The sequence below is a fragment of the Amphiprion ocellaris genome, chromosome 17 (assembly GCF_022539595.1).
Source record: "Amphiprion ocellaris isolate individual 3 ecotype Okinawa chromosome 17, ASM2253959v1, whole genome shotgun sequence".
In the NCBI taxonomy this organism is placed as follows: Eukaryota; Metazoa; Chordata; class Actinopteri; family Pomacentridae; genus Amphiprion; species Amphiprion ocellaris.
Genome location: NC_072782.1, coordinates 18,298,608 through 18,318,698, shown reverse-complemented (window position 1 = coordinate 18,318,698; position 20,091 = coordinate 18,298,608). Strand labels below are relative to the sequence as shown.

General features: G+C 38.9%; 1 protein-coding gene across 1 annotated transcript in view; it reads left to right on the top strand.

Moving 5' to 3' along the window:
* The first annotated feature begins 1,117 nt into the window (after positions 1 to 1,117).
* Positions 1,118 to 20,091, top strand: part of jmy (junction mediating and regulatory protein, p53 cofactor) — a 32,442-nt gene continuing 13,468 nt past the window's right edge. The window contains exons 1-2 of the mRNA XM_023273061.3: positions 1,118 to 2,441; positions 12,773 to 12,946. Of these exons, the coding sequence (XP_023128829.2) occupies positions 1,602 to 2,441; positions 12,773 to 12,946 (1,014 nt within the window). The 5' untranslated portion in view covers positions 1,118 to 1,601. The remainder of the gene's footprint in view (positions 2,442 to 12,772; positions 12,947 to 20,091) is intronic.

Here is a 20,091-nt window from a genome sequence, read left to right as displayed (position 1 = left end):
AGACCTGCAACAGAACCTGGGTCATGGGGGACAGACATCTGCTTTGACTAGATGGGTTGAGGAGAAGACAGACAGACAGACAGACAGACAGACAGACAGACAGACAGACAGACAGACAGACAGACAGACAGACAGACAGACAGACAAAGAGACAGCAAATAAACACTGGACACAGTGTTTATGATTGTGCAGGTTGGTGGGACCAGTAGCTACATATTACATTCGAGCAGCTCCAGGGCCTGAAATACATATAAAGCCCCTACAACAAGGGTGTCAAACATGTGGCTGTGGGCCAAAAGTGGCCGCCAGAGGGTCCAATCTGGCCGTGTGATGACTTTGTAAAGTGAAAAAAATTACATAGATGACAGTGACTGAATTCAAAATAATTTCTAGACCATGACAGGTTGTTTTGATCATAAAGTAAAATATTATATTGCTCATTGTTCTGTTGTCATTTTGTGTCTCATTTTTGTAATGTTTTTTCTTGTTTTTGTCTTTTGTTGTCTGACTTTTATCATTTGTGTCACGTTTTTTGTTTCTCGTTTTTGTTGTTTTGTGTTTCCTTTTTGTCTCGCTTGTGTTTTTTGGCTTATTTTTTGTCGTTTTGTGTTTTGCTGTATTCATTGTTATGTGTATCATTTTTGTCATTGTGTTTCAAGCTTTTGTCATTTTTGTCTCGTTTTTGTCGTTTGTCCATTTTGTTGTCTCTGACTTTTTCATCAAGTTTTTTGTCTGTTTTTTGTTTTGTTTCGTGTTGTTTGTCTCATTTTTTGTCGTTTGGTATTTTTCCTAAATTTCAGTTTGTTCATAATGTTTTGTAAAAAGATTGTTCCTTAAATGTGAACATATTCAGAATGTACTTTTTTGCACTAAAAAAGGAAGTATTCGGAGTTGTCATTATTTTTTACAGGTTATTATGCTGTGATTTTACTTGTCCGGCCCACTTAAGATCAAATTGGGTTGAATGTGGCCCTTGAACTAAAATGAGTTCGACACCCGTGCCCTACAGTATGGACACGATCTTGAAGCATCGTTTACAGTTTTCCTGCAGGAACCTAAACGCAGCATGTGCTCGGTGCAGCCGTTAAATCCCTCCCCGGATCTGACAGGCACGCACGCACCTTGTGCTTGTAAACACAAGCTCACACGTGACACCGTGAGCAGAGCCGCGTCGCGCGACGGTATTGTCTACGATCGGACAAAGAGCCACTCGGTCAGAGCGCGAGCAGCGGCCAGGTGAGCGGCCAGGTGTCATGGCAACCGACGGTTTCACCCGCAGTACGATGCCCACTTCTAACCCCCGGTCACCTCGCGGTGTCCGAGCCAGTCCGGCCGCTTGAACTTCTTCATGTCCGAACCGTTCGGAGAGACGACGACGGTAGCTGCGTTTTCGGCCGCTCACTCTCAGCTGGCGGCGGGTTAGCAACGGTGGAGAGTCTTTGTTTCTGAATTTGTCTGGTCGGTGTTTTCGCCGCCGCCGCTGCTGCGCCAAATCTTACTTTTTCTTAGCTGCCGTTAGCGACTGTTGGCTAGCAGCAGCGTTTAGCCTCGACACCAGAGGGTAACGTTAATCTACGTGTCGTGTTTACTGGCTGCATGAGATGTCTTTCACCATGGAGGATAGCCTGGAGTCCGGCTGGGTGTCCGTCCGGCCCAAAGTCTTCGACGAAAAGGAGAGACACAAATTCGTTTTCATCGTGGCCTGGAACGACATCGAGGGAAAGTTCGCCATAACCTGCCACAACAGAACCGTGCAGAGAAGGAGCACTGTTCTGGACCTCGACTGTAGCCCCACCGCGGTGCTTCCTGCCCACGAAAAACACACGAAAAGCACCGTCACGATGCCGAAGGATGAAATCTGCCGGCCGGGTATAGTTACACCGCACTCAGTCCCCAAAGGAAAAACCACAACAAATAGTCAGAAGGCTACAAAAGTCGGTGGTTCCAAGACATTTGAGTGTGTCAGTCCCGGTCTGGGGTCCTGGGATATTGTGACACCCAAGGTAGTAGAAATGGAGATCCTGGACCCTGTGGATGTCCTGCTGTCTCCGGATGACCCAGGGAACGGTGATAGCAGCGGCCGGGAGGACTTCAGCTGGGCCGGACTGTTCTCTTTCCAGGATCTGCGTGCTGCTCACCTCCAGCTGTGCGCCGTCAACTCGGACCTGGAGCCATGTTTACCATCGTTCCCGGAGGAGCAATCCGGCGTGTGGACGGTGATCTTCGGTGCGACCGGAGTGTCTCAGCGGGAGACGGAAGCCCTGTGCTACCAGCTGCAGGTGTACCTGGGTCATGCCCTGGACACCTGCGGCTGGAAGATCCTCTCGCAGGTGCTTTTCTCCGAGAGCGACGACACGGAGGAGTACTACGAGAGCCTGAGTGAGCTGAGGCAGAAGGGCTTCGAAGATGCTCTGGAGAGGGCCAAAAGACGCATGCAAGAGGTGAGTTAACTGCTTTTGTTGTTTGAAGAGAATGTGTTTGTTAAACGAAACAGAGTATACGACTCTGAAGTCATCTTGTGATTTGACATTTAAGGGAAGAAGAGCGACTGCTTCCGTTTCCCCTGTATTTTAAACATGTAAGTCGTGTTAGATGTTTTAGGTAAATCCTTAAAGCCCACCCTCAAATTTGTGAAAGCTTTATTATATTAGAAAAAAATGCAAACAGAGATTTCACTGCTGTTGCATGTGGACCACATCAGACCAGGTCCAGAACTAAACCTAACCTTTAAAACACAATTTCTGGTCTGTGAAACCTTTATTTCATCTGTGAAAAATAGATTATACATAGGGTCTTAGATCTGAACCTGGTCTAGTGTGGTCTATGTACAAAAACACAAAAAAATCTGACTTTTTTGCATTAATACAAATAGAAAAAAGGTTTCACAAATCACACACTGTGGTTTAAAGACTCTTTAGATTCCGTAGTGCGATCTAGTCCAAATTTGACCAGTTAATATGTAGTGATTTTGGATCTTGACCAGGTCTAATATGGTGTACATGCAATTAAAGCAATTAGATGTCAATGTTTTGCACTTGCAGAAACAGAATAAAGCCTTCCCAGATGTGAAAGTGAATTTCAGACAGAGCCTGTTTAGCAATGGTGTCACTGTTTTAAATAATTACAATGTGGGGAAAGTTAAGTTTCCCTTAACTTCTTCCTTAACTGTGAGTCAGAAACTTGAATGCTGTGTAGGCTATGATGCTATTGGTAGTTCATGTCGTGAGGGTATAAAAGCACATAAACTCTACAATCTCAGCCTTACATTATATTAGAAGGATGTTTTTAGGAGACACAGGGCAACCGCAGACTAGTGAATGTAGTTTTCAGCACAAAATTGTGCCTTATGCTCCGCTTATTCTCCTCCTCTTCCTTTGTCCCCCCTGTGATCTACCATCTGTTGCTGCATGTTCACAGGCCAGTAATATGATCTGGTCTGGCTAGACATCACACTCCAGTTGGCTGAATGGTTTGAAAGGAGTTACAAAGGAGAATAAATAGAGGTGGAGTTACAGAAATGATGTGTCACCACAGCTGTTCAGATGGTTTCATTGTTATCCTAGACAGATGAAAATGTATATTTAGCTCAGAGAGCCAACAAGAAGCTCCTATATTTTTAATTGTGTCTGTAGCATATGTGCCAAATATTTGCTAGAGGAAGTGCCAAATTTGACTACAGCACTGCTTGTGTGAAGTCTTAATAAAAGCATGATCATGATCATAGACATTTTGTATGTTTAAGAGGAGATGAAGACTCAGGCAAAATCTTTCACCTCTTCTGCTGTTTTATTCAACTGATGCACAAAAGCTCAAACAGCTGGCTAAGGGTTTGGCCCAACCAGGAAACAAAATATTTAATGACAGAATATCTCACTTGTTTAGCACACATCTTTGGGGGAGATGGTGATGTATTTTATGCGCCCAGTTTTATTAACGTCACCAATTATCACATTCAGTAGACAAGATGATCCGGTGTAAAAAATCAAGTTGGGCTGCAGCTAACAGTTATTTTCGTTGTCTGTTAATCTGATGATTATTTTCTCACTTGATCAACTATTAAATGTATCCATAAAAGTCACAAAATACTTAAAATGCTTGTTACAGTTTATCACAGCCCAAAGTGACAGCCTCAGATGTCTTACATTGTCAGACTAGTAATGTAACACCCAGATATATTTAATTTACTTTCATATGATGAGAAAGGTCAGGTAATGTGTCCTTAAAATGGCCTAAATGATAGACTACAGTGGAGCTGAATTCCTTTATCAGTTATTTGATTGACAGAATTAAGTAGCAGTCTTTTCTAGTGTCTCCATCAATGTAAAATTGGCCATATACTGCTGTACGGCAGGTGTTTTAATGTTTTGCTGTTAGGCATAACAGTGTGAAACCACTGGCAGGACTGTGTAGGGCAATCATGTTCACATGGCAAATAATCAGATTCTGACTCGGCAGTAGTAAAACATTTTTAAAGCAAAAAGTGACAAATATTTCTACGTTCTATTTTCTCAAGTGATTGATTTGAAGCAGTTTTTTTAGCACCGTAAATGGAATGTCTTTTGGTTTTGAACCGCTGAGAACAAAACAATCACCTGGAGGATGTCACTCTGGACTCTTATAAAATGGATATGGGCAGTTATTACTATTTTCTGACATTTAAAAAAATTGGCATGACATGTTTGGGAAATATGCTTCTAATTTTTTGTCCAACAGTTTTGGATATGTAGAAGGTAATATAGTGCAAAACCCGCTCAAAACTACAGGCTCAAAAGTTATAACACTACTTTGAGACCGTGTCAACAACAACAGAGGTGATATTTACTCCTTTTTATTGGATTGCATGTGTTTTCATTGTCCTGGTGACTAAGTCCATTCTTAATATACCTTGACTGTAGGCAGTACAATAAACAGAGTGCTGACCTGGTCCCAACATTTTAAAGACTGCATTGTAGGTGGAATGGTATGTTGAGATGGGAAGAGATAGTGACAGTGTTTTAGCTATGTTAAAGTACGATCAGAGTTTACCTTTTCTGCCTTTGAGTTGAGACAATAATATCACATGCTATAATTATTTGATGGGCCAACCTACATACTATTGATTGACAGCTATTTTGATAATAGATTTATTATTTTGGTCATTTTAAAAGGAAAATTCCCAAAATTTCCCAGTTGCAACTTTTTTTATGTAAGGATTTAAAAATAAAATCAGTGACCATTGTTTTGAGCTGATAATTAAACAAACTTGCTAACTTGCTTGTATTGAAAATGATTATTTTCACAGATTTTCAGATATTTCACTGGCAATGAATGGCCACATTGTTTGGACTGTGAAAAGCAGCTGTAAGTTGAGAATCAGTGTTGTGGCCTTATCACAACCCACCACAAGATACAGCCTTAACCTCTAGACCTCGTTCTTAAAGATAACTGGGCCAAACATACAGAAGGACTGATTAGTGGTAAAAATTGCAGGGTTGTAGGGTATGCTTCAGTCAATCATTGACTGGAGCCACGTTTCCGTGTTTTTCTTACTTGTACTCTGTTGTTAAACAAAATGAGGCTAACAGCTTGTCTACAGTAAACCTGACACGTTTCAGGCTAATAGTTTCATTTTAATTGCTTTGCTGGGCTTCTTGTTGCTGTTCTCTGGTGAGAATAATGTAAAGCAACTAACAGCTGATGAAATATTCACTGAAATTGTATTGCAGGGAGTAAAAACAGGCTTAAATCTTCACACTACAGGGTTTGCAAGAACACAAGTATAACATGAACCTGCAATGGGAAGCCTGCAAATATATATTAGACTATAGCTAAGTATTTTAATCATCAGTTAATCCACAGATTATTTTATCCAACAGTCATTTGGTCTTTAAAATGGTAGCAAACCCTGATAGTTCCTACAACTCACCTAGTAATAGAGGACAAAGAAAACCAGCAGATATTCACATTTGAGAAGATGGAAACGGATAGTTCTTGGTATTTGTGCTTAAAAAAGGTACTTATACTGTTATCAAAATTGTTGCAAATAGTTTTTCAGTTAAACAGATCATTTAATAAAATGGTAATTTCACCTCTAGTGTACGTGGACATATTTCAGACTAGTTTTCTCATGCTCTATGCATTTTTACAAAAAGAAATAATGGGCTGCTAATTTACCACAAACAACGGTTTCTAAGATGACAGAGGAACATCTACAGAGTTCATGTACTTGAATGTGGCATTGTGAGCCTCTGTATTTACCACCAAATTGGTAACTTTGTCTATAAGAAGGTGTCATGTTAATTTTTCTTAAATATACTAGTATTACATATTTGCCTCAATGGGGTTTACCATCTGTATGGCGCAATCTATTCTTAGATACTGTGGTGAAGTGAATAAAACCTTGCAACAAAGGAAAAATTAAGAAAACTCAACAACAACATAGGAAGGATCAATTTTCTTGAATGGAAGACTGTGCATTGTTGTATGTCCAGAGTACAATATCTGTCTGTTTTATTCAGGTATGTCAGTGAAACTACACAGATCGAAGTCCCTCTCAGGAGACTGAAAGTTTGGCATTGATATGTAAAATGCGTGGAATTTCTCTTGTTCCTTAATGAGTCACTTCTAAGGCCTCACTTGTTGTGTGCTCAGTTTGGCTGCTGTATATTGTGCATATGCCCACAGTTTGTTTGTCACGGTTAGTTTTCATATTTCCCACAGATACAGCTGTGGGATTAATCTGCTATCCTGTCACTTAATGGGATGCTTTGTTTATATTAACATGATACACATTAGGATATGTGGGTATTTTTAAATTTGTTGTAGTCGTCTGTTCTAGTCACCTGTTAAGTTGTACCAAAGCTTTCTTGATTAATTGATGAATGTTTGATTTGGACTAACAGTCCAAATATTCAGTTTGCTGTCATATAAGACAGCTAGCTAGCAGCAAATCCTAGCAACTGAAATAGCTGAAACTAACGTGTTTAGATTATTTTTTGTTTGAAATTAATAATCAGTTATCAAAATAATTGCTGTAAACATGTAATTGTCTTGCTATTCCAGAGAAATTTCAGAGTTTTAAAATCAAATGAACACTGAATAGAAAAAACACACACCGTCTAGAGGATTTCTTGGTCTAGTTGTGTTGATGGGTTCATGGGTGGCAGGTTCATTTTTCAGCTGCTGAATAGAATTCACTTTGAAAAGTGCTGTTAAACAGTGTCCTCTCAGATCACAGTGAAGGCGTGTTCTTCCTGCGTGATATCTCAATTAAAAAGCAGAGGGAAAACTTGTTCAGCAAGACAGAGCAGATTTAGCACTGTCAAGAGTTGGTCCTGATGATAGGCCTGGAGCAGCTACACTATAGCTCATATCACCAGGAATGTCCTGTAATTATGTTCTCAGTGCATACTGGAGAGCTTTGTCTAGACTTAACAGCTAAACTTAGCAAATGAAAATCTGTATTTTTTCTTTTTTTAAAAATGGATTCTCGACATGTTTTTGTACATATATACTTAAAAATAATGAGCAAACAAAGGTATGCAAAAGAGAAAAATTCTTACCCAAACTAGTTGCCAAGAAGTGCTGCAATGTAAAGAATAATAAAAAAATGTTTGTGCAGAGATAAATACAGATAATAAGTAATACTTGCAGATAAAGCAATCCGTAACTACTTTTCAGGGAAAATAAAATATATCAAAGTCTCTGCTGAAATCAACACGATGGTTTCCAAAATCTCCAGAATTTGTCCGATTTATGATTTAGACCATGAGTGAGTTTCTCCAGTTGGAGAAGAGTTGATATCCACCCCTCAGCTTTTACAACATTGAAGTTGGACCACTGTAGTATGGGGAACATTTTTATCGAGGCATACAGGCGTAAATAAAAAGTTCTTTAAATTATTAGTATATGTAAAGATTGAAGCACATTTTTGAAAAATCCCATTGCAAATCTTGATCCACATCATGCTCCCACAAAGGCTTCAAAGAATCAATGGCTAAGTACAATAAATTTGTACATCTTGGAAATTCTTTTGATGGATTTGTCTGAAACAATGACATTTTTCTTCTAAGACACTTCTGAGCAAACATGCAAACAGATTTCCATTTGGTTAGGTAAGTGAGACGAAAGTAAAATAATGCTATGTGGACCCCCAGAAAACAATTCTCGTAATTTATCAACAACACTAATATAAATAATTGAAACAGAAGGCTTTTTAAAAAAAAGCTTTTACACTGTGCTATTAAAAGCCATAAGCCTCAAGAACAACAATAGAAAACACATTTACAAAAGCACTGTACTGTGGAATATGACTTTTTTAAAAGAGAGTTATGTGTAGAAGCCTGGATGATACCTTTTTACTGTAAATTGGATGCACAATATGCTAGATGTAATTTAGTCTTACAATATGCAGTTATCCTTTATTAATGTCTTGGCAATGTTCGGTGACAAATTTCATTTGCTTGGAAATAGTCTTAATTACAGAATTGCAAACCCTCAACATCATGCTTGGCAAAATCACCTGAATGTTAAAACTAGTGTACTTTCCGGACTATAAGCTGCTACTTTTTTCTCACGCTTTGAACCCTGCGGCTTATACAATGATGCGGCTAATGTATAGATTTTTAAGGGCGAGCTTCATGCTGTCAAAACGTTTAGCCTCGTCACATCAGAATGAAAGTACTGAACAGGTTACAGTAGACCAGTGAAACTGTTCGAATTAAATCAAACGCAGTCACACTAAATTCTTCAGATCAGTCATTTTGCGCTTCATAAACACACCCTCATCGAAGAAGGAAATAGAGCTGCTGCACGTAACTTGGCATTAACGAATCGATAGTGAGACGTTGGAGTTGGCTGTGTGAACTGACTCGATGCGTTTTACTGCTGTGTTACAGGCACTGTTCGGAAAAAAAGCATTTATTTCATTAAAAGTTAAAAAAAAAAAGTCTTTGTGTAAATATCTCATTACAGCGTGGACACCTGCGGCTTATAGTCAGGTGCAGCTTATACATGTACAAAACTTTTTTCTTTTTAAATTTAGTGGGTGTTGCTTATATTCAGGTGCACTCAATAGTCCGGAAATTATGGTAGTGTCGCAGGCAACAATTATTTTAATTATTGATTCATTTGCGAATGATTTTTTTTATGAATTGCTCAGTCTATACCTTTTATGAACTATAGAAAAACATAGACTAAAGGCAACACTTGAGATCATGTATGTTGTCCCACTAACAGTCCAAAATATGAAAATATTCAGAGCAGAGATGACTATAGCACCAGTTTTTCACCATTTATATTCCAGTCCTGATATCCCTCCCCAGGCAGTTTCATTCACACCATGAGTCATGTGAGTTTCAGGTCGTTAACAGTCCTTGAGAGTTGTAAGATGTCGTGGCAATTAGGGGTGAGAATAAATATCTGCGACTTGCCATCAGTCTGGTAAAACTTAGAGATTCTTAGATGAAGGTGAAACGTATTTAACCTAAACCTAAAACCTGACTTAAAAGTCCAGTATCACTAAGGATTCAGTTTGCTGTAACTTGTGGCAAACAGAAGCTACAAATTCTCACACTTGGAAATGTTTGGCATATTTATTTTTAAAATGTGTGAGAAGATTAATCACTTCCCAAAAAAGCTGTGCACACATTGTCTGATTGACTAATTGATTAATCACCCTATTGTCTCACCTCTAATAAAGACAGGTAGTGCTGTTGCCATTGAAGTGCAGATGCAGCAGCTCTCTGGCATCTAATACTTCACAATCACCAACAAATAGATTTGACTATGTAAATAATACACCATTTACTTGTACTATTTTTAAAAAATTATGTCAACCTAACTTCTGAGATTTATTCTAGTATCCTCCTGATGATGTTTACATCTGTAAAATAAAAATGAGCTTGAATCTAAGTTGCTTGGCCCAGCTTGTGGCCAGGCAGGAGTTGGATCATTTAGCCTGGGGGTTTTCCTGGCTACCAGCGACTGCAGGGGATGTTCAGTCGGCCAGTGGTTACCAGGGCGACTCAGATCCAAGGTAAACAGTAGGAGCAGTGTTGGAGCTGAATCGTGTAGTGTCCACCCCAGTTCCCTACGTGGAGGGCTTTGGAAAAGCAGCCCAGAGTTAATATAAGCGTCTCTATTCATATCTATCGCTCTCTGCAGAGAGAAGAGCACTTTATTCACTGCTTTGGATGACGATTGGGTGGTGCTACATTTCAATATTATCTGAGGCAGATGTGAAGGAGAAGCATTGTGCTGTTTGAATCGGAGCTGCTGGTTTCTGAGAGCTGGGAGATGAATTGTATTTTCTGCAAACAATAGCTGTTTTAGTGGCGTTTTTCTCCGGTACAATGAACAGTCTGTGGATACTTGGACATATGGTATGAATCAGCAACAGTTGGGGCCAATTTATTCTCCTTTCTCCTTGTACTACACTCAAACAATGTATTTTATAGTATCATTCCTGACCACACACACTAATGTGCCTGCACTTACACGAGCACATGGAGACTCTCTCACACTCTTTATACTTACTGGGAGTTTTTTTTCCTTGAGCTTTGAAATACCTTTTGTTTAGAACTAACTGTAATTATGAGACAGCCAGAATTAGACCCAATACACACAAAAATACAATTTTACAATTAAATCAGCAATGCTACCATCACAACCTTAATCGTCTTCTGTGGATACTTAATTTAACCTGACATATTTTCTACCAATATATCAAAAATTTCTCTTTTTTTAAATGACATTTGCTACTAAACAAGTCTTTCTCACACCCCACATTTTGACTTTTCACAGTACAAACAGCACAGGTGGAGTTACTAATGATGACTGAACTGTTAAGTGTTACAGTAAGCCCTGACAGAGAGCAAATAAACAGAATATTCCCTATAGCAGGCTCACACTGCAGGAGTTTCAGGCTGATTTACTGTCCATTTCACCCCTCCCGTCAATCAGAAGATGAATGTGGTCAGAGATCTTTGTCTTAATCAATGTTCAGCCCAGATATTAGCTAATATGAGGTGTTTACAAATACAGTCTGAAATATCCTGAACTTCTTGTAGACTCATCGGGGCCACCTTGCTAATGTCAAACATTTGGTCTTTTTGTCTTAAAATCTGGATGGTTACGATTATAACACTAACACATGTTCCAGCCCTTGAGAATATTAGCTGCAGATAACGAAACTGACTCCACCACCCCAACCATTTCCTCATCCAGAATCGTTTAGGCTTCTGCTTGTCTTTTTTTCTTACTGCAAAGTATTATACTAGCAAAGCTTTGTGTGGCTCAACACTCTGATGTCTAGAAACTGGGAATGCATGATGGTGGATTTTTGCAAATATCCTATATGCCAGTGTTTTCCGACTCATTTGACCTGAATGCTGATTCCAATATAAGCACATATTTTTTTCACCTAATTGCAGAGAGCAGCAGATCTCTTCTCCAGTAGAATTACCATATTACTATGCATACTCGACGGCACTTCTCAAATGTTTTGGAAAAACTACTTCAAGTTACATACCATATTTATTTTTCGACCATAGCTATAAATGTGTATCCTGAAAAATTTTATCTGCCCGTCAATAGTCATTTTGGGCCGTGGCTCATATTTCATTTTAAAGCCTTTTGTTAGCTGATACCGATAATGACATGCATCTCTACCAGAAAACATATATCCTGGTGATGATTCGCTTTTTGGATGTTTTATATTTTTATGTGCTCTCATTTTATTCTGCTTTCAAAAAGCTGAGTAAGGTCTTATCTTGGTTTTTAAAATCCTCTGCTACTTTGAATACTTTGACTGAAACCAGTGTACAATGACATGTAGGCACTTTATCCAGGTTTCTGATCATGCTTTGCTATTTAAAAACACAGTGGCTGAGATGATGAGAAATCAAGACACAACTGCAGCCAGGGTATCAGAATGTTGTAAGGACTATGTAAACACTGGTGTGAAAAAACAGGTTTCTCATAGTCCATGTAAATGCCATATCAACAGTAAGACTCAAAACCAGGATACAAATGTGCATGTAAACAAACACACTTATTGTTGCCCTCTAGGTGCTGTTAGCACTAAGATGAGCACCAAATACACAGCTGAAATAGGCTTCAACAAATACACATTAGCCATGTTTCAGTGGTGCTGGCTAAAAACGAAGAGGTATTTGTTTTACAGATCAATCTGCAATTTAGTTTCTGAATTCTTCATTTGGTGTGTAACATTCAAAAACTCTATAGTAGTAAATTTACTATCCGGTACAACTTAGAAAACCAGCAAATCACATGACCCCCTTAACGGAGCCAGTGAACTTTTGCCAGTTCTGCTTAAATGTTGCCAAGTGCTTGCTCAAATGGAATAGAAAGGAAACTTTGGATTTAGTGGGGTTCTCTGTTTAAAGTTTGACCTTATTATGAGAGGTCAAAGGAATTGGTGTTGTACAAATAAAACTGAATTAAATTAATTTTCAAAGCAGTTGCTCAGCAGTTCAATGAACTACAGTGCCCAGCTGTTTAATATGATTACTAAGCCTTTCTAATAACAAAACTATTATTTGTGACTCATTTTTAAGATACAGGTCTGCAGTAGAAATGATGAGGCTTATTGCTGAGGTCAGGTGTGCTCAGCGGTATAAAGAGCCAGTCTGAGAGTTGATATTTTTTTCTTTTCATGGGTTTTGTTGATAGAAATCGTACCTTAACATTGAAGTAGAACATGTTTGGTTTTGTGGACGTAGACTGCGCTAAACCCCAGCCACACGTTTGTTTTCTGCATGATTTATCCTAGGTGTTGGACAAGCACAAAGCCATAGACAGCATGGTGGAGCTCCTGCAGGTGTACCCCGAGGAGGATGAGGCGTATGGAGAGCTGCTGGAGGCAACAACTCAGCTCTACCACTACCTGCTTCAGCCCTTCAGGGACATGAGGGAACTGGCAATGTTGCGCAGACAGCAGATTAAGGTAATGCACACAAGCACACAGATACAAATACCATCTGTTTTAGGGCTGGATGTAAGTAGGTTTAGCTCTCAATGTAAGTAAGTGGTCTGTCCTGAAACACTCTTTGACCTGTGTCAGGCTGCCCCTTTAACAGTGCGCTCTACCAGCTACAGTGCTGTTTTTGTGGTTTGGTAGTGCTGGGAAATGACCCTTGAACCACTGCATGGTAATGTCTTCCATTGAGCCTACCCTCCTAAGCACACATTAACATTAGTTGTTGTGTGTATTGGTGCTGGTGGTGATGATGGTGTAGTAGCCGGTCTTTAGCTTTGCATCCAGGGTCTGTGGAGGGCAGAGGATCAGCCAGAGAGGCTTTTCCCCCGCCCAGAGCAGCTTAACAACCAGCATAAGTATTATTACAGCAGCCACTAAACCACTCAGTAATTCTGCAGCCTCAGCACACTCTTCTTGTTTCCACACTCTTTCTCCACTCTCTTTGTTGCTTTTCTTCATTAGAGGCTTGAAAAAGTAGTAAATCCGCAGACTAATCTCTACTGTCTCACAGCCTTCATAGAGCTGGGTTCAGTGTTAACGCGTGCCTGGTTCGGTCAATAGGTCAGAGTCCCACTAGCTTCCTTTACATTATAAAGCCCAGCATGAAGAAGTGATACATACAATAATTCTTTAAGCAAATGCATTTGATGATTTTAAAATAGACCATCAAAGTGGATGCATCTACTAGTATGAAAGTCCATGTTACATTAACTCGCTGAATCACAAGTAGTTTCTGTGCGTTTTCTGCTACTGTCATAATTTTACTCACAATGGGCTCTTTTTTACTGCAATTCAAAGTCCTGCACCCCTATGGAAACCGCACAACCAAAGAGAACTTAGAAATGTCTTTTCTATAATATACGGTAGGTTATAATGCTATTAGTATAAAAGTGAACAATGACAATTGAATGTCTTTGTTTATTTAGCATAAATTGGGAAAACCCTTGCATCAACATGTACGTTTTTCCAAGTGTCACATGTGTTACCGATGATGACCAAAAAGGTGACTTTACATACTATAGATATTGTACGATTTTACATTTTCAGTTGGTTTCCATTCTTGTCTCCTATCTACTTTGTGTGAACACAGCCTGCAATTCAGCTGAAAAGTCCCTGAATTGTGTGAAATGGCTGTCAGTCGTAGTGTCACTAATGGCTTCGCAGTTGCTGACCACAGAGATTTATGTTTTTCACAAGAGCGGGTTAGAGCTGGCAATGTGTTTTTGGTGAATTTCTAAACAAGACATTTAGAATAAATGTAGGAAAAGGTGTTTTTTTTAAAGCTGATATTTGCTTAACTTTACATGATTGATTGATGAACTGTAAGAAAGTTGAAAATCCAACAGTTCTCCCTGTTTTTACAGTTTCAGGCTCTGGTAAATTATGTGAAATTTGGCAATTTTGTAAACCTGCCAGCGATTTTTGAGATTCAGAGGTTTAAACAAGTACCAAACAAATGACTAAACTGGACAGGAAGTTACTAAAATTGGCCACATTTAACACCATCACTAAGATATAATGAAGAAATGACCACTGCTTTCTTTGATAACATACTACTTCACTGCTGCTATCATTCTTTGTGGGTGTTTAATGTGCTGCTTTCCATTATCGTAGGTGTTTCTAAAAGGCCTGCTCAAACTACAAAATTGTTACAATATGGTACAATTTACAGCCAACGAAGTAAATTGCTTCCACCACAAAACAATGTTTGACTCTTTGGATGTGTCTGAAATCACTCCCTTTCTTGCTCTTTCATTACTCCCAATATAATAGACATCTATAGAAGAGGTTTTCAAAGTCTGAGATTGTGGGCCTCATAGTAAATTGAGATAATATGCCTTTTAAACAGAGGGCCACAACTTAATTGCTAATTTTTAACCCATGTTGGTTAGCACAAAGCAGATGCTGTTTGTAATACTCATGAATGTACACTACATTTTTTGATAATAAAGAAACCATAAAAATGTGGTGATTGTTAGCCGGGTTCTGCACTAGAAAGGACCATCTTTTGTGTTTGATTTCTGAGCTAATATAAGGATGTTCATGATATGGCAGTAGGCTTTAGGTCCATTGATTGGTCGATATGCTCTCATCTGACCAACTTGTCATTGATTGTCAGAAGCTAACAGGTACAGTGTACTCATTGTACTGAGACCCATTAAATTTATCGACAGAAAACATGCACATTTTTTTCTGTGTGATCAATTGATTGGTAAGAGTAGGTACAATTTCACTTGACCAAGATTTTCTAATTTAAACTGAGGAAGTCTCACTTTAAACAGATTCAAACCATTATACCCGTATGGACACATCTGTTGTGTCAGTGTGTTCAGATTTAAACTGAGTTGTGACCTTAACTGCCTCCATGAGGTGCTACTGCTAATCCAACTGCTGAGTGTGTAGGTGAGTAGGCCAAATCAGCAAGCCAAGCTACGCCTACTAACTTCACCTTGGCTTTTCCACATTTCTCACTTTACATTCTCACAATTTGAGACTTCGACTCTGTGGTAAGAAGTAAAATAAAATTTGCCCTCATGGTGCGAAATCACTGACAAGCACAGCACAGCTATAAAATACAAGGCTTCGTATTCTGGATGTTTTACCAGAGAGCAGTGTACATGTCATGGACACTTGGCTTTTTTTTAAGAATCTGCTCAACAAATCTTTTATGCCCCAAGTAGCCGCTGCATACAGGTGTGCCCATTCCACATAACTCCACCAGCTGCCAGATCCCATCTGGAGATCAGTCCATCGACTGAGACCATGAGGGAAGTGTGCCAGTGGTAGAGAGTGAGGCATGGGAAATGGCATGAGCAGAATTTGATCAAAGTCTGTGACTCTGGTTGGACTGTTCAGGCTTTAATATTATGTTACACAATATAGGATGCTGTTTAATTAAACACGTGATATTCGATGTCTGTCTCTGTACTTATCTGTTGTTCTCTCTCAAAGACAGCAGTTCACCCACTGTTGTGTTGTGAGTACTTTCCCTTCTCTAAACTACATTCCTTTGCACAGCATGCTTATGCAGCATCGTGTCACTAACCAGCACAAGTGACTGTATGTCTGTGCGTGTGTTTATGACTGTGTATTATGATGGTATTTGGGTTCTTGGGCGGGTGCTGATCTAAATTAAGAAATTTCACTGAATCACCGCAAAGTATGTAGCACTCTTTCTTACAGGAGAAATCAGATTGTATATGGTTTTCTTACTGTCGGCAACAAAAAAAAAGCCAAAACTGACAATGAGTTGATTCCACTGATAAGAGTAATGTCAATGTAGCCAAAGCACGATCATTCCTCTAAGCTTCAGAACTCCGTTTTTGTATTAACACTAATAAAAAGGACACATCAGTGAGTTACACTGTTGCACTGGGTGCTGTGTTACAATGAACATGGGAACTGTTGTTTATTTTGAGTAAGTCTCATATGCACAATGTATGCATCCAGTTGCCTGATACACTCATTAGTGCACTAAATGTGGATTAATCCACAGCTTGAAATAGTCCTCTATAAATGCCGTATTTGCATGTGTTGACTACGCTTGGCTAGAACTAGCTTCAAAATTTATGGGAAATATTTATTCATAATTAGTTTTTGAAGAGGTTAAAGGCTGTTGATGTTTATAAAGAGAAGGAGTGATTTGTTATTTATTTTTACCTTTTTGGGGATTCATTGACAGTAAGAAAAATATAGAGAAACTGATAAATCTGCAGATTGTTTTTGATACATTTTGTGTACTATGAAGTGTCAGGAAATGTTAAATGAGATCCCAGGAATGTACCACATCCCAAGGGGGCATCTTAAAATTGTTGTTTTGCATTTTTGAAAGTCCAGAAACTAAAAATACTCAATTTACCTTTGCAGAAGATGAAAACAAATTAAATATTAACATTTGAGTAGCAATAACCAGTGAATGCTTAGCATTTTTGTTTTGTAATTTGTGCAATCCATTAATGCAGATGAACTAATCCTTTAAGCTGCATTGCCAGCCTTATCTTCTGAGATTAAGAATCTTGCTGATACTGTAGAAAAAATGTAGAAGAGATGTGTGGTTGGTAATTGTAGAAAATGCAAAATCTTCCTAGAGTTCAGGCTAATTTTTGTGTAGATTTCTGTTTGAAACTGGAGGTGTGGGGTTTAAAAATAGCGGTGTAATTAAATGTGCTGTTCAGTTGCATTATGGGAATTGTAGTGTCCAGTGCTTTAAGGGGCTTATCCTATGCTACTGTTAAGAGCTGTGTCCCCAATTGAATCTACATACTATAGCATGCTGTGTATTTTACATAGTGATAGTTGCAATGTGTTTTAGTAGATAATTTACAAAAATACCAGCATGTTTTACCATTTTATACTAACAAGAAATGACACATCATGTCAGCCAGATTGCAGCTCTGCTATGTCATAGCCAATTAAACAGACACTGAAATGTCTTTCCTAAGATTTAATATATCTCTTTTTCAATCTTCAAGACTTTTTTGAGCTGTTTTCACCTTGGCCCACAAAAGTTTTGCCTGAAGACTTTTCAGTCTGCATGCTCCTGACATGCTTTATGGATCAGTTTTAGAATCTCACCTCTGCATGATGGAAAAGTTTTCCAGCTCTACCACCTGCTCCCCCCAGGGCGATCCAACGGCTGAAAACAAAGCTGTATGCAAATGAATCCCTCTGGCAGAGAGAGCTGGTTTCTCTCGAACTGATGAGTCAGGGGATCACAGAGATTCTCTCGTTTGTTAAGAAAGGGACAGAGAGAGAGTCAGGAATTAGCACACAGAATATTTAAATTTACATACAGTTTGCATTCTATTTGGTGTTGTAAAGGTTGGATGAAAAAAACGAGCTGTCGGGTGTCAGTTGCTTGCTAGAATTACAGCCTATCCTGATCTCATCTGCAAGTGTGAATACATGTGGCATGTGAGAGGGTGTTGTTAAACCACCACAAGATTCAAGCTACAAGCTAGACTGTTGTAATGAACTGGAGTTAAGGTTCAAACTAGTTGACCAGAGGCGTTGAACAGTAGAGGGAATGCACTGAAAAATATTTACACAATTTGGTGCTTTTTTTGTGTTAGTTCAAGTTATTCACAGTGGGGTCATGGAGGTAGTTCTACAGTAAATTAAGTCTACAAACCATGGGTATTTTTATAATTGACTTGTCTGTTGATGATTTTTGTGATTGATTTATTGTTTATTCTTTAAAATGTCAAATGAGTGACAGATATGTGGGAAACTTTTTCTGCTTAAAAAATGACAACAGAATAGTTTCTGATAAATTGTCAGTTAACTGAACAATCATTGCAGCTGTACATTGACTATTCAGATGTGTATTTCTACTTCGTTGTAAACATCTAAATTGAACTGAACTCATGAATGACAGAGCAGATGGACAGATGGATGACTGATGTCCAGAATGAACCAACAACAGTGAATGTAAGGTATTTTGAGGAGTTTTGCATTGTGGAATGGCCATGTTACATGTTGGGGTGGTGCAGTGTGAGTGTCCTGTTACTTGCAGGGTCAGAGGCCAACCATGAATTAAAAATGTGGTTTCATTGTAACATGTCTGAGATGGTTTTGTGCCACAGTGAGCTCCAGTTAGTGTTTCACATCATCTGCATTATTACATAGCAACTGTTGTCATGTTGGTCCCTGTTACACCTACTGCTTGTGCCTCCATCTGTCAAGCAAATTCTATACAAATTTCCCATAGCATAGTATGCAAATTAAGTAGTTCTGTGACCTGGATTAAAGATTAAGTAAATATTCTCCCTGGATTTTGATTTGGTTATATTAATAATAAAACATACAGATAACCACAACAGCATTTCTAATGGATATACAATGATTTACAGAAAAGATTTCTACACGCATAAATCATAAAATCAAATGATTCATCTACGATTACTTTTGTAATGAATTCTGCTCTGCTTCGAATCTTCTGAATTTTCTTTCATTCAACTCATTCTTTCAGCTCAATTTACTAGCAACCAACAAATTTCAAAACTCCCATTTTTATTTTTATTATATTTATTTATTCATTTATAACCCTTAAATCTGTTTATCAAAGCTGATTTGTAATCATTTTGATGTAATGCAACAATGATTTTAAAAAAAACATATATTAATATAAATAAATAGAGGTAATGGAATGATCTCACCTTGATACACATTAAATGAAAGAGTAAAGAGGTGCATGGAGCATGAACAGGGCGAAGCTTCTACACATCTACGAAAATACTAGGAGCTGACCAGGACCAGGTCTCAGTGGACAGGTACCCTGTCCTCTGCCTCCACATGCACCACAGACATCAAGTAGTGGGCTATCGGGAGTGCATTGCTTATGTGGAGGTGGTGGGGGACACAGGGCTGTGGAAATTTTTAGCTGGCTTACATGGACAACCACCAGTTCACGCTAAGGGAGGTTTGCGGGTGCAAATGGGGAGACAGGATGCCCAGGTGGTAACGGACTACTGCACTTAGGGAGACCGCATGGAAGTCACAGTAGGAGTCATGCAGAGTAGCAGACTTCATTGTCAGCAGACATGCCTGGCTGTTTATGAGCTGCTTGGGATTGTTCATGGTACTGAACTTTACTGAAATGTTTTCGTTATTTGTTTTCATGGCAGTTTGCCTCTAATGCATTTACGTGGCACTCATCAAACTTTTTTTTTATTGCTATTGATGAAACATCTATTGCCAGTATGTACCGCTGTTTTGTCACCTCGACCTACAAAAAGATATACTATTTTTTTTCAATAAATCCCAAGATAATCAATTAGCCTCTACTAAAATCCTATTGTGTATCTCTGAAAAATTTGCTGTTGGTTTTTGAAGTTATCATCTCAGTTTTTTACACTTGGTCTACATGGTTCGTTCTGCCTGGTAAAGACTGCCTAGTATCTATCACTGCGTCACTCACCAAAAGGTCTTTACTTGCTATTTTAACCAAATGAGATAAGGACCACCATGGCCGCATCCATGCTGTAATCCTAGCACTTCACCCTGGGAACTGACGTCACCTTTTTTTTCAGCAAATCTGACACGTCTGTGTTTTTGTTAGTCACCAACAGCTGTTGGCCAGAGGTGTGTGAGACCTTACTCAGTTACATCCG